The sequence below is a fragment of the Microtus oregoni genome, unplaced genomic scaffold (assembly GCF_018167655.1).
Source record: "Microtus oregoni isolate MIOR12 unplaced genomic scaffold, Mior012 000006F_ref0000085, whole genome shotgun sequence".
NCBI classification, from domain to species: domain Eukaryota; kingdom Metazoa; phylum Chordata; class Mammalia; order Rodentia; family Cricetidae; genus Microtus; species Microtus oregoni.
Window position 1 is genome coordinate 57,122,127 of NW_024543065.1, and position 13,237 is coordinate 57,135,363.

General features: G+C 49.8%; 2 protein-coding genes across 3 annotated transcripts in view; both read right to left on the bottom strand.

Moving 5' to 3' along the window:
• Window positions 1-412: 412 nt before the first annotated feature.
• On the bottom strand, window positions 413-6,214 carry Psmd8 (proteasome 26S subunit, non-ATPase 8). Its single transcript, XM_041653918.1, has 7 exons — window positions 5,830-6,214; window positions 4,655-4,727; window positions 4,414-4,516; window positions 2,970-3,135; window positions 2,166-2,266; window positions 1,580-1,691; window positions 413-920 (listed from the first exon to the last, which is right to left on the bottom strand). Exons 1-7 carry the CDS (start codon window positions 6,187-6,189, stop codon window positions 783-785), a joined length of 1,053 nt encoding a protein of 350 aa, XP_041509852.1. The 5' UTR covers window positions 6,190-6,214; the 3' UTR covers window positions 413-782.
• Window positions 6,215-11,162: 4,948 nt separating this feature from the next.
• Window positions 11,163-13,237, bottom strand: part of Catsperg (cation channel sperm associated auxiliary subunit gamma) — a 28,468-nt gene continuing 26,393 nt past the window's right edge. For both annotated transcript variants that reach the window (XM_041654372.1, XM_041654371.1), the window contains 3 exons: window positions 11,816-11,908; window positions 11,569-11,668; window positions 11,163-11,479 (listed from right to left, as the gene is read on the bottom strand). In XM_041654372.1, the coding sequence (XP_041510306.1) occupies window positions 11,234-11,479; window positions 11,569-11,668; window positions 11,816-11,908 (439 nt within the window). In that variant the 3' untranslated portion in view covers window positions 11,163-11,233. The remainder of the gene's footprint in view (window positions 11,480-11,568; window positions 11,669-11,815; window positions 11,909-13,237) is intronic.

A 13,237-nucleotide genomic window follows, 5' to 3' on the forward strand; every position in this document is an offset into this window, starting at 1 on the left:
CAGCTTGCCTAGCTGCCTATCAGTTACCACTGGGGAAGCTGAGGTGCAGCCATGAGCAAAGCCAGGCCTCCTTCAAAGAACCAACTCTTGCACATACCAAGTAAGGTGACAGGGTCCAAAGCAGTGACGCCACTGAGCAGCCACACTTGGCGCAGGTCATGGGTCACGGGAGCAACAGTGAGGATAACCAACTGGATGGTTATCAAGCAGGTAGCTTGGCCAGACTTGGACTTTGCCCCTTAAGAGTTTTCCAAGGACTTCAAAGCAGGAAGCAGGCTAGTGGGCCAGCCAGCAGGGTCTCCGTTACAATGTCAGCTCAAGGAGGCCAGATCGGCCATACCCACATCACGGCCCATACCATTTATTGCAGAGGGCACAAATGGCAGCCCACAGACAAGGTCAGTTTCACGTATCATTTGAAAAATTATTTAATCCATGGCCAACATTTTTAAAATTGAGACACATGGTACTTCACTGGAAAAAACCTAGTCCCCTGGCCCAGTGCCACAATGTATCCACAGCTGGCTAGAAGAGTCCTCAATCTGGGCCTGTGCTCTCCTGTGGGCCACTGGGCATCTACACATAAAACCCAGAGCAATGGCTGCTGGATAACACATATCCTGGGGGCCCAAAGGCCCCCAAACTCCCAATTCTCCAGGAGCAACTATTTCCCACGGTCCCACTGGGAGACTAGGGCCCATAAAAGGTTAATCCGCATTTATTGAAGGCTAGCCTATACTGGGTTTGTTGGACTAGCCATGTCCACCCATCCTGGCCGAGGCTCAGACAATCATCTCCAGCTGCCGGGCATACTCGATGACCTGTTTGGCCAGCTCAGTGGAGGGGATGGTGGTGTCTTCTGGCTTCTGCTGCTGACTGGCAAAACTGTAGTAGTTGTTAGGGCCCAGGACCCAACCTCGCTAAAGGAAGAGAAATCAGAAATAAGAGGGTGATCCCACAGGCTGTTCCCCACCCCATGTAGCCACCTCTTGGTATGCTCCTTTCTTCACCGATCACTGCCACCAAATTCACCCCTCCGTGTTTGAGACGGGTACCATAATCATGTTCCTCTATAGCTCTACCACGAGGACTCAGCTAATGCCTCTGAGCAATGAAAACAGTATTTGGTCCACAGCAAGTAGTTATCAGCTGTCACCATCACACCTCAAACCCATCCCTTTGACAGTCTGCTCTTGAGCCTTCCCAATCTGCTCTTGACTCTTGAGTTCCTGGACACCAAGGTCAGCATGTAGCATGAGTCAGCATCTGCTGGGGCACTGCTCCTACTCAAATGCTCCCACCAAATGAAGCAGTCTTATGGGACAAGCTGCTTCTAAGGAATTCTGTTAACCCAACATCAGAGCATCCTTGGACCTGGTGCCAGGCGCCATGCTAAGCTCCACGTGTCTGTCAAACTCTAGTCCCTTCTAGGGAAAGGCCAGCAAGCTCCAGAGAGCCCGAGCCATTTGTCTGAGGTCTCATAACTAGATTTAATCATGAGCAGACTTTTTAATCTCCCAGTGTCTCCCAGACTACCCACACTGTGCACTAACACTGTTGAGACAGGGTACAACACAACCTTCTTGGCGTAGTCTGTCATCTTCTTGGGTGTGTTGAAGAAGAGAATCCGGGTAGCTTCAGCAAAAAGGATTTTCTCATAGGCCTTCTCGATGCATCCTGCGATTTCATCCCTGTGGGAAGGTGACAGTTCTCACTGCAGAGCAGACAACCTCCAGACCCTGTCCTTCTGGGACTGACTGCAGCACTGAGGGCTTAGAAAGAGCGAGCTAACTTGACCAATCACAGGTAGGCACGGGCCCCTTCTTCAGTGTGGAGGAGGTTCTTGTATGAATGAAGAAGAGGGCTCATCTAGCATGCCTGTACTCCTAGCACTTGAGAGGTAAGACAGGAGGACCAGGTTCATGGCCAGTCTTGGTTATACGGAAACCTTTTCTCAAGCGCCCTACCTCCCAAAAAAGGTAGCATGCCTGGGAGTGGAGCTCAGCAGCAGAGTGCTCGCTTAGTCTGCACAAGGCTCTAACTCAACTCTCAGAAGCAGGGTGTGTGTGTGTGTGTGTGTCCGTCCCACTATGAAAAACACCAAGGCGTCAAATCCCAGGAACTGGGCAGGGTAGCATCTGGGGACCCAGCCCCCACATACATACCTGATAGTATCCAGCAGGATGTCAATGAAGAAAGTATAGCTTTCGGCAGGGATGTTTCCCTTGGCCAGGAACACCTTGTTGTAGCTACCCTCCATCAGGTACTGCCAAGGGCAAGAAAGAGGAGGAAGAGGATGAAGGAAGCACAGGGCTTCCCTGTGCCCTTGTTGCCTCCCAATCCCTGCTCTACCACAACATTCTTGCCACACAGCCCACCCATGCCCAGTAGATTGGGTTCCGTCTCTTCCAAGAAACCCTCAGCTCAGCTCCCACTCCACAGACATCTGAACTGCTGCTGCCACTGACACTCTGTCACCCCACCCCACAGTAAACACTCCAGAGGCCTCAGCACCAGACACAACTCCCTAACAGCTCCCAAGGCTCTACCCTAGCCTTATCCCCTTGCTTTTTTGCTGTCCCTCAGATATGACGGGCAGGTTTTAGCCTCAGGACACAGAGAGCCTCTCTGCCAGATGAGCTCTTAGCCCTGTCAGATCCTCACGGACCCCTCCCAGGCCCAGGTCCCCATAACACTTCCGGTCTTACACACCACACAGGTGACTCATTCTTCTAGTACCTGATGCTTCTTCCCCTCACAGTCTCAAGATTAGGGGTTTTACCTGTTTGATTCACCGAACAAGAAAACCACCCTGGTGCCTGGCACACATCTGTTTTTATTTGCTGGTTAAATGAGTTGGCGGGTTGAAAATGACTGGACCCTGATAACCCCTCCAAGGAAACTCTCCTCACAGTCTCAACTAACGCCACCCACCTCAGCCAGGCTCTCCCTTCCCTGCCCAGCCTTACTTGCTCGAGGGACACAGGGTGCTTGATGTAGACATTGGTCTGGATGTCCTTGGCAGGCAAGCGTTCTAATTCTGTGTGGAACTCAGCTACTCGATTCTGGGATAGCAGGAAGAGGAGGTTGAGGCCCAGGAGCTGGTGCATGTAGGCTGACTCAGGAAGCTGTTCCCTGTAAGCCAGGGAGGGGGGAACTAAGGTCAGCAGGTCCTGGGGACCTAGCCAAGAGCCTCATCTATCTTTCAGAGTCCTCCCAACTACGTGTGGGATTTCAGACAAGTGACGTACAGAGAGGCTAGAAAAGCCACAAGTCATATGGACCAAGCAAGGTACCTCAATTCACAGTGACTCAACATATTTCCCCATCTGTTAAACAGTTGTCACTAATATCCACACCACAAAGGCAGGTTCCTTAAATATGGTTAATTAAATGGCCTAACCTAGGTATAAAGTCATAAGAATAGCACCCAGTAAGTAGAATGTTGTCCTAGCATCCCCAGAACTACATAAACCAGAAATGGGGGTGCACACCTGTAATCCCAACGATTGGAGGTAAAGACAGGAGTATCAGAAGTTCAAGATCACCCTGGGCTACAAACTGAGTTCTCAGCCAGCCTGGGGAACAGGAGACACAGACTTCCAAAAACAACAGCTGGGTGTGGTGGCCCATGCCTTTAATGACAGCACTCAAGGAGGCAGGATGACAATAAATTTAAGGACAGCTTGAACTATATAGCAAAAACTCAAAAACAAGCGAGGCAATGGGGCCTTTAATCCCAGCATTTGAGAGGCAGAGGCAGGTGGATCTCTGTGAGTTCCAGGACAGCCAGAGCTACACAGAGAAACCCTGTCTCAAAACAAACCAGCAGGGGGCAGCAATACTTATACTCTCCACCCAAAGGCAAGGGGATTGCCTTGAACTCTGTCTCAAAACAAAAGAACCAGCAAACAGTGGTTCTGGCAAAATAGCATCCTATTGGCTGCTATAGGTATGTCAGCTGGAGGAGCCAAGAATACCACCTAGTAGCTGAAGGGTAACAAGTAGCCACACTGCGTCGAGGGAACATAGTGTGAGGATCAGGGATAAAAGCACTTGCAGAGGTCCTGAGTTCAACTCCCAGCATCCATTTGGGGGCTCACAACCATCTAGAACAGGATCCGATGCCGTCCTCTGATGTGCAGACATACACGCAAGACACCCATATACATTAAAATACAGACATAAATCTTTAAGAAAAAGGAAAACCGGTTAGAAACTTACAGAAATGACCACACAAACCAAGTAGACTACATAAACCCAGGTCAAGACAATCCCCTGTCTCTCCAGCTTCTGGGGACAGAGCTAAGAATAGCAACGGTTCCCAGGAGAAAAGCCAACAGCGAGCCAGAGTAAAGGAACCAAGTAACCAACCACCTGACTCCAGCCCCTCCCCGGAGGGCCCAACCTCACTTGTAATCAAAGTAGTAGCATTTGAGCTGGGCCATGTAGCGCTCGAAGGAGGGGATGTCCTTGCATAGGATGCTCCACTGGGCCCCGATCTCCAGTATGTCACCTGTTGGTAAAGGGGTGACTCTGAGGTGGTGACTGGAATCCCTCCTGGGATCATCACTACCTCATTCTTACCATTACCGCCCTGTCCCCCGTCATCCCCCGTCGTCCCGCCCCCCCTCCACCAACCAGTGACACTCACGGGCCAGAATGAGCTGCTGTTTGGTCAGTTTGGTCCCTGTGGTTGGCAGGAAATTGAGCTCCAACAGAACCAGCTGAGGGGGAAGGAATGAAGACGAGACTTCAAACACAGGTCACCCACTTGTTCTGGACTCTGATGCTCCTCCTTGGGAAATGGAGCTGACAAGCATCCTAACGCATACAACGCTATGAGTACCAAGGGAGTCAGCCCCTGGAAAGCGCTGAGCCTAGGGCCTCGGCACACAGAGGCGCCACTAGATGACCTCATCACAATGCTACCAGGAAAACAGGAGGCACTCGGGGCTGGACCCAAGGGAATCCTGGGGTGGGGAGACACTGACGATCTTAATTGCTTTGTGTTTCTGTCTTGTTCGAGACAGGATTTCCCTATGCAGGCCAGTCTGGCCTAGAACTGGAGATCCTTGTAGTAGTCTCCAAAGTGCTAGGATTACAAGTTGGGGACATCTCATGCCCAGCTAGGACACTTAGTTCTGGGGAGACCTCCCCCACCACACTCTGCCTGAGAAGGGGTAACTAGGCCAAATCTATGTCAAGGAGTGTAGGACACACTCATTTCCCCCTTCCCCCAGTCCAGCCACTTCTTAGTAAACTTAGAGAACTAAAACATTTTGTTGCTGTTGTTTGCTTATTTATTAATAATAATAATTACTTTTGAGATGAGGATGAGTGGAACTGGGTCATTCTAGCCGTCTTGAACTTGCTATTAAGAGACCAGGCTGGCTTTCCATACATCAAATGTATTTGCAACCGAATCTCAGGCTCTTCTGGGTTCGGTACGGCCACAAACACACAGACTCATTCTTACCTCTGCTCGCCCACGGCTTGCCTTGTCCTGGTCTTTAACACACATACCCTCACAGCCCATCATCCCTACCTCATTCTTCCACCATCCCCTCGTCCTACCTTCGGTTGTGTCTGATCCCACTCCTGCCCCTCCAAACCCCAAAGCTGTAAGCATCTCATACGATTCAGCCAAACAATCTTTCCATCACTCCCTTCCCGCCACTGCAAGGGCCGCGTTTGGTCTGTCCCATCCGCCTCACTTCGGAGCCCTCCAGGCCCACCTTCTGCTGTTCCGAACCTCGCTCTTTCCCTTCCTCCGCCCGCACTACCGGCCTCCGGCACCAAGGCACCGAGGGCCCGCCGAACTCCTACCTTCAGACGGCCCAGCTCTTCTCCACATTTACTAAGATTCGGGCTCTTCCGGTTCCACTCGTCCTTGAGCTGCTCGTACATGCCGGCCGCTGCCTGCAAGATCGCGCCCGAAGTGGCCGCGGGCCCCGAGCTCGAGACGCCGGCCGTCCCGTTCACCGTAGTCGCAGCCATCTTCCGTGATGCGGCAAACTGCCGACCTGATTTACGGCAGCGACGCCGAGAAATGCTCTCCCGGCGGAAATGAGGCCGAGAGGTGGAGCCCAGAGCTGGAGGCGGAGCTACGACCGCCAGCTTCTGCCCGCCGCGGCTGGAGCGCCGCTCTCCCCGGGGCGCCTTCCCAGCCCGGCCCTTAATGAACATAGCAGAGCTCAGCCTCTGCTGTCACTCAAGATGGTGAACGGAAGTCGGTTTGCCCTAACTGAAAATGACGCCCACAATGCCCCGCCCATTCCCGTAGTCAATATGGCCGCCCTTGCTTCAGTCTCTGGAATTTCCCTCTTAAGGGTACCGCCTCAAAGCCAAGAGATGGCGATGTGGAGCCGTTTGGAAAATTGTCAAGCGTCACGACTTAGGCTTTGAGAGGACTAGCAAGTGGGATTTAAAGACAGGTGGCTCATTCTTCCACACTGAAGTTTTTTCTTACTTTTGAAATTAAAATATAATTATGGAAGCCAGCATAATTGTTCAGGTCTTTAATTCCAGCACTTAAAAGACCAGTTTGGTCTATGCCAAAAACTCTAGGACAGTCAGGGTTACACAGAGAAACCCTATCTCAAAAAAACAAAATATTATATGTAAAATACATGGTCTCCCTACAGCGGTGAGACCGGGAAGTGGACATATATATATATATATATATATATATATATATATATACTACAGTCTGGAGAGATGGCTCAGGGATCAAGAGCACTTGCTCCTTCTGCAGAGAACTCTGGTATCGGGATTCGGCGTTCTCTCTGATCTCTGAAATCAGCAGGCACGCATGTGGTGCTCATACATGTAGGCAAAACATTCATACATAAAGGAATGTTAAAATATCACGTCATTTCCTTTTCCCTTTCTTCCCTCCAACCCTTCCCATAAAATATAAATCCCCACCAAATCCACAGCCTTTACAGCCTGCTCAATCCATTTAATGCCCCCTATCTGTATATGAATTCAAGGCTGACCACTTGCTCTATTGGATATCAAAAGGAGGGACTTTTCACAAAACCACCGCTGTCCTCTGCAGCCCTTAGGTGCCTGTGGTTGTCTAGGGATGGGGCCAGGTGAAATCTCCCCTTCCGAGCTGGCGTGTGTATTGATGCCCTCCTGTTCATGCCTTTTTTATTTATTTATTTTTAGTTTTTTGAGACAGGGTTTCTCTGTGCAGCCTTGGATGTCCTGAGACCAGGACATCCTGTCCTGTCACATCCTGTCCTCTGTAGACCAGGCTGGCCCCGAGTTCAGAGATCTGCCTGCCTCTGCCTTCAGAGTACTGGGATGGATTATAGGCATGCGCCACCACTGTCTGGCTATCTTTTTTAGATAGTCAAGTCTTTGAGACTACATGGGCAGAGCTCCCTGACATTTCTAGAGGCCTTTCATACATTTATTCAAATGTATACACGAACAACTTAAACATAAATACATGAACTATTTACAGAAATCATCCAGGGCGGGGCTGGAGAGATGGCTCAGTGGTTAAGAGCATTGCCTGCTCTTCCAAAGGTCCTGAGTTCAATTCCCAGCAACCACATGGTGGCTCACAACCATCTGTAAAGAGGTCTGGCGCCCTCTTCTGGCCTTCAGGCATACAGACAGAATATTGTATACATAATAAATAAATAAGTAAATAAATAAATATTAAAAAAAACCATCCAGGGCTATGGTTTTCAATGCCAAAAGGCAGAAGACTCACGTGATTGCTTTTAATACTTATTTATTTTGGTTTTTCAAGACAGGGCTTCTCTGTGTAGCTCCCGGCTGTCCAGGGCTTCTCTGTGTAGCTCCCGGCTGTCCGGTAGACAGTTCTTTAGGTCATTCGCATATGTACTGTGAGGAGGGAGCGTGCACAGCCCTAACATCACAGGACAAATTAATTGAGATGGTTCTCTCTTTCCATCCTGCAGGTTCTGGGGACCAAAGCCGGGTTGTCAGGCTTGGCAACAGTGCCTTTACCTGCTGAGCCACCTCACCGGCTGGCATTTCCCAGTTTTTATCTCAACATCCACTTCCTCCATTAGTATATAAATACCCACCCACCAAATCCTGAAACCCTCCCAAAATAGCCCTCTAATACGTTAATTCCAGGATGGGGGCTCTGCCTCCACTGCCTTGGACTGATGAGTGATTCTAGGCTGTGCTGGGATTACAGGCCAGGCCACCATGCCTGACCATCACACTGCTTCCCATCTGTTTTTGTTTTTGTTTTTCAAGACAGGGTTTCACTGTAGTTTTAGATACTGTCCTGGAACTAGCTCTTTTTTTTTTTTTTTTTTTTTCGAGACAGGGTTTCTCCGTAGCTTTTGGTTCCTGTCCTGGAACTAGCTCTTGTAGACCAGGCTGGCCTCGAACTCACAGAGATCCGCCTGCCTCTGCCTCCCGAGTGCTGGGATTAAAGGTGTGCGCCACCACCGCCCGACTTTGCTTCCCATCTTTTTGCCTTTTAGACAGTCTCTTCAGAACAGCTATTGCCCACACCAGTAAAAGATTAGGCTGAGACTGGCCACCTCAGCATCAGGAATGGGATCTGACTGACTTAAACTGGCAACTGGTTCCTATCCCTGTCACTGCCCTGTAATGGATACAGTGTTGACCTTGTGATCCAAATCCATACAATCAGAATGACAATATGACTTTTGGCAGAAATTGTAAAACCCTCATCCCTTCGTGCTCTGGACAATATGACATGGACATTGTAGCCCCAGTGGGTGAAGATGGAAGTCTTGAGGTCAGAGTCCACAGTCAGAGGGTACACGGCAGAGAAACAGAGTCAGACTTCTGTAGACACTGCAGGGTCAAACCTGAAGCCTTTGCTAACGACACCAAGTAGAGTATGGTAGGCAAAGCTGTAATCTCAGGCTTTGGGAGATGGAGGGAGAAGGAAGGATCAGGGTTTGGAATCCTTCAGTTACACAACCAGTTCAAGGCCAATCAGAGAGAGAGGGAGGAAGGGAGAGAGAAAGAGGTGGAGGAAGGAAGGAAGGAAGGAAGAAAGGAAGGAAGGAAGGAAGGAAAAAGGAGAGAGGGAGGGAAGGAGGGAAGGAAGGAGGGAGGGAGGGAAGAAGGAAGGAAGGAAAAAGGATAGATGGAGGGAGAGAGAGAAGGAAGGAGGGAAGGAAGGAAAGAGGGAAGGAGGGAAGGGAGGGAGGGAGGGAGGGAGGGAGGGAAGGCAGGGTGTGGGTGTATTGGGATGGCTCATGTGGCAGCTGTGCTGCCGCCGAGATGGTAGCTTGAGTTGGAATTGTGGAACTGACATGGTAGGAGAGAATCTTTGATGGAGTTGTACCCTGACCCCCACATGCATGCTGTCTCATGTGTGCCTCCTCCAACACATATAAATGAGTAATGACAAAAATCAACCACAGCCAGGTGGTGGTGGTGGCACACGCCTTTAATCCCAGCACTCGGGAGGCAGAGGCAGGTGGATCTCTGTGAGTTTAAAGCCAATCTGGTCTACAAGAGCTAGTTCCAGGACAGGTTCTAAAACTACAGCGAAACCCGGTTTCAAAAAACCAAAAAAAAAAAAAAAAAAAAATCAACCACAAAAGCCTCATACATTACCACTTCTGTGTAGAACACTCAAGCACAGGTTAAGAGCCCTGGTTCTTTCACAGGATGGGGGTTCAGTTCCCAGTGTCCACACCGCGGCTCACAACTGCCTGTAAGTCCAATTCCAGGGGATCAGACACCTTCACAGCAATACACATAAAATAAAGTTAAATAAATAATTAGGAGCTGGCTTCTTTGGGACCCATTCCCTATGGTGAGATGACTCGCTCAGCTTTGATGCAGTGAGGAGGAGCCCGGTTCTGCTTCAACTTGATCTGCCAGGTTTTATTGGGAGGTCTTACACTTTCTGAGGAGTGGATGGGGCAATGGGCAGGATTGAAGGGAGGTGGGGGGAGAGAAGAGGAGGGAGAGGAAACTGCGGTTGGTATGTAAAACAAAAAAAAATTTAAAAATCCTTTCATTGCCCATAAACCACTTGACAGACACTGGCACTCAAAATATATACTGGCTGTTACAACTAGGGCACCAAATTATCAGAACATGATGGAGGTATCAGAGACAGAACCAGAGAGTAGAGGACCATGTGGCGTGAGAGGGGCTGAGTTGTTGCTGGTGCCGGCGTTCAGCTTGACTTGAGTATAACCAACCAGAATGGTGGCAGCCATAACTGCCTGCCCTTCTGTAGCCTTCCTGGAAAGTTTCTCAGCAAAATCAAACACAGTGGAAACTTGATTTTTTTTTTTTTTTTTTTTTTTACTTTTTGAGATAGGGTCTCTCTGTAGCAGCCCTGGCTGTCCTGGAACTCGCTCTGTAGACCAGGCTGGTCTTGAACTCACAGAGAACGCCTGTCTCTGCGTACTGAGTGTGGGGATTAAAGGCATGAGCCACCTCTACCTGGCTTGGAATTTGAAGCTTTACAATTGCCTCCCAGCACCAGTACTGGGAACATGCTTGAATTTTTAAATCATTTATGGTTTGAAGGATCTTTCTCTTGTAGTTCAAGCAAGTCTGGAAGTCACTGAGTGACCCAGACTGGCCTCAAACTCAGACTGTTTCTGCTTCCTTGGGCACCTAAGTGGTCAGACGACAGTTTGAGTCACCATACTAGCTAGCACTGTCTTGTTTGTTCTGAGCGGATTTTGTTTTGTTTTGTTTTGTTTTGTTAGAGACAGGGTCTGTGCACATATATGGTTGGCCTGGCTATGTAGACCAGGCTGGTCCCACACTCAGAGCTCCACCTGTTTCTGACTCCTCTGCTGAGATGAAAACATGTACCTATCCTAACTTCGAAAATCATATCTGTGTGTGTGGACACACCCCTGTGCTTTCTGAAGTCAGAGGACAGCTTCAGGGACTCAGTTGTCTCTTTCTACCATATGAGTCCCAGGATGAAACCCCGGCTGTCAGCCTTTGTACTATACTAAGCTCATTTATCTATTGTGCCATCTTGAAAACGTAGGTTCTGGTCTTTTGATGGCCGCTGCAGCTGTACTGGTACAAACCGAGCAACACATGAACCTTCCAAAAGACTAGGGCTGATTTTCAAATGATGTTTTATTTGGGTCTGGACGAGACAGGGACATTCTAGCAAACCAGAAAGCCCTGGGTAGGTGGCAGGCTGCATTCCCACCAGGAGAGGCTTAAGGGTGTGTGGGGAAAGGTACAGACTAGAGGTCCTGGCCACTTCTCACTTCCTGGCTACATTGTCCTCTTTGGAACCTGCTTTGGAGGGAGCCCTGGAACTTTCCTCTGAGCCACTCCGAGAATGGATACTGAAGGCCGCGTTAGAGGTGGCATACGTGTAGTAGGACTCTGAGACCATGATGTTGTTAATCTTCCAGCGTAACGAGGCCCAGGCCTCCACTATGTGGGGCCAGATGAGGCAGAAGAGGATGTAGAAGACCACCAGGCCCAAAAGCAGACTGCTGGACACCTGTGGGCACAGCACGGCAGCCATGGGTGTGCAGTGTGGGATGAACCCTCCTGCCCCGCCCCATAGGGAAGCCTTTGACTGCCGCTCACGATGACGATAAAGAGGGACCGCTTGCCGCTGAGCGGTAGCCCATGAATGTGCAGTACGAAGATGAGCTTGTAGTCACAGTATGTGCTGGTGTCTACTCCTCTGATGAGGGAATGGAATCCAGAATTGGGTTAAGTTGTGTGGCATCATCCCATGGAACAGTCTCAGACACCCTCCCCGCACGCGCGCGCGCACACACACACACACACACACACACACACACACACACGGACTATACGCCTGGCTTACCTATTGCTCACCAACAACTTGAGGAAGAATTCAGGTGCAAAGATGCTTTGGGGAATGATGTCATGGCACGGGGAGTTCTCTAAACACAGCCACCTAGGAGTCCAAGTATAGGCAGCTGCAACACTTCACTTCAGTAAGCACCAGCTGAGTACAATCTCCATCTTCTCCAGGCTATTTGTCCCTTTTTAAGGGTGCTGCTATGACTGAGCTGGGCGAGCACTCTACTGCAGAACCATGCCTACTGTCAGCCCTTCCGTAGTGCCTTCCAGGCAAGGGTTCTCCCACTGAGTTGCTGCCTCAACCCCTTCACTGGTAAATGAAGCCAGAGCTCCCCCACTGAGCCACACCCCATCTAGGTCTCTGCCTTCTCCTGCCTACTCAGTCCACTCAAACAGAGATGCTGTCTGAGCACCTGCCAAGGGAACAGGCTGGTCCTTAACTGCCCACTGCCTCATTGTCTCCACCTGCCAATTCAGCCACCTGCTGGGCCGAGTGCTTACTGGGAACCACCTTCATTCCTCCACCCCACAAGCAGGGTCTGGACACAAGCTAGGCACAAACTCGCGTCTCTTCTCTTACTCCCTCTTGGCTACTGTTCAGTAAACCTGAACTAAGGACGAACTTGGGTGCAGTTGGCTAATTTGTTCATTTGCCACCTTGTGGTATCATGGCTTTCTTTTCGTTGACTCAAAGATGGTTATCAAGCCCTTACAAGCTATCAAACTCCGCTAGAGTAGATTCAGTCAGTAACAGCTCCATTGAACTGGCAATGGATGCTGACCATGCATTGGTTTGTCCCATCTTCACTTAAAAAAAAAAGTTATATTGGGGCTGGAGAGATGGCTCAGAGGTTAAGAGCACTGCCTACTCTTCCAGAAGTCCTGAGTTCAATTCCCAGCAACTACATGGTGGCTCACAACCATCTGTAATGAGATCTGGTGCCCTCTTCTGGCCTGTAGGCATACATGGAAGCTGAACCCTGTGTACATAATAAATAAATCAAAAAAAAGGATAACAACCAAAAATTATACTTAAAAAAGTTATATTGTGTCTACTCAAGAGCTGTGTAAAGGGGAGAGAGACCCTTCAAGAGAGAGTAACAGCTTAGATTGGTCAGGATGGAAATGTAAGGTGATCTGCAGGCGGAGGGTCAAAAGGGTGGGCAGTGCCAGCGAAGGCTCAGCGTGGGAAAGGTATGGACAAGTCCAGAGGAGCCGACTGCCCCTCTGGAAAGAAAGGGCTTGGATAACCTTGCTGAGAAAGGAGAGCGTGAGGCAAGGCCTGAGGACAGAATATGGGACCCAGGCTTCTAGCAGAGCCTCACTACACACATACAAAGGCTTGCCCTCCTTGGGAAACATAAACAGTGTGACTCCGGGAAAGCTCCTCAGAGACCACGCAGGAGCACAGGGGAGCCAGGGG

Coding starts and splice junctions, on each gene's coding strand:
- Psmd8 (XM_041653918.1), bottom strand. CDS start 6,189: ATGTTCATTAAGGGCCGGGCTGGGAAGGCGCCCCGGGGAGAGCGGCGC. Junction 3,136..4,413: donor TGCTACTACTTTGATTACAA/GTGAGGTTGGGC, acceptor CCTGGCTTACAG/GGAACAGCTTCCTGAGTCAG. Junction 2,267..2,969: donor ACCCTGTGTCCCTCGAGCAA/GTAAGGCTGGGC, acceptor TGCCCTTGGCAG/TACCTGATGGAGGGTAGCTA.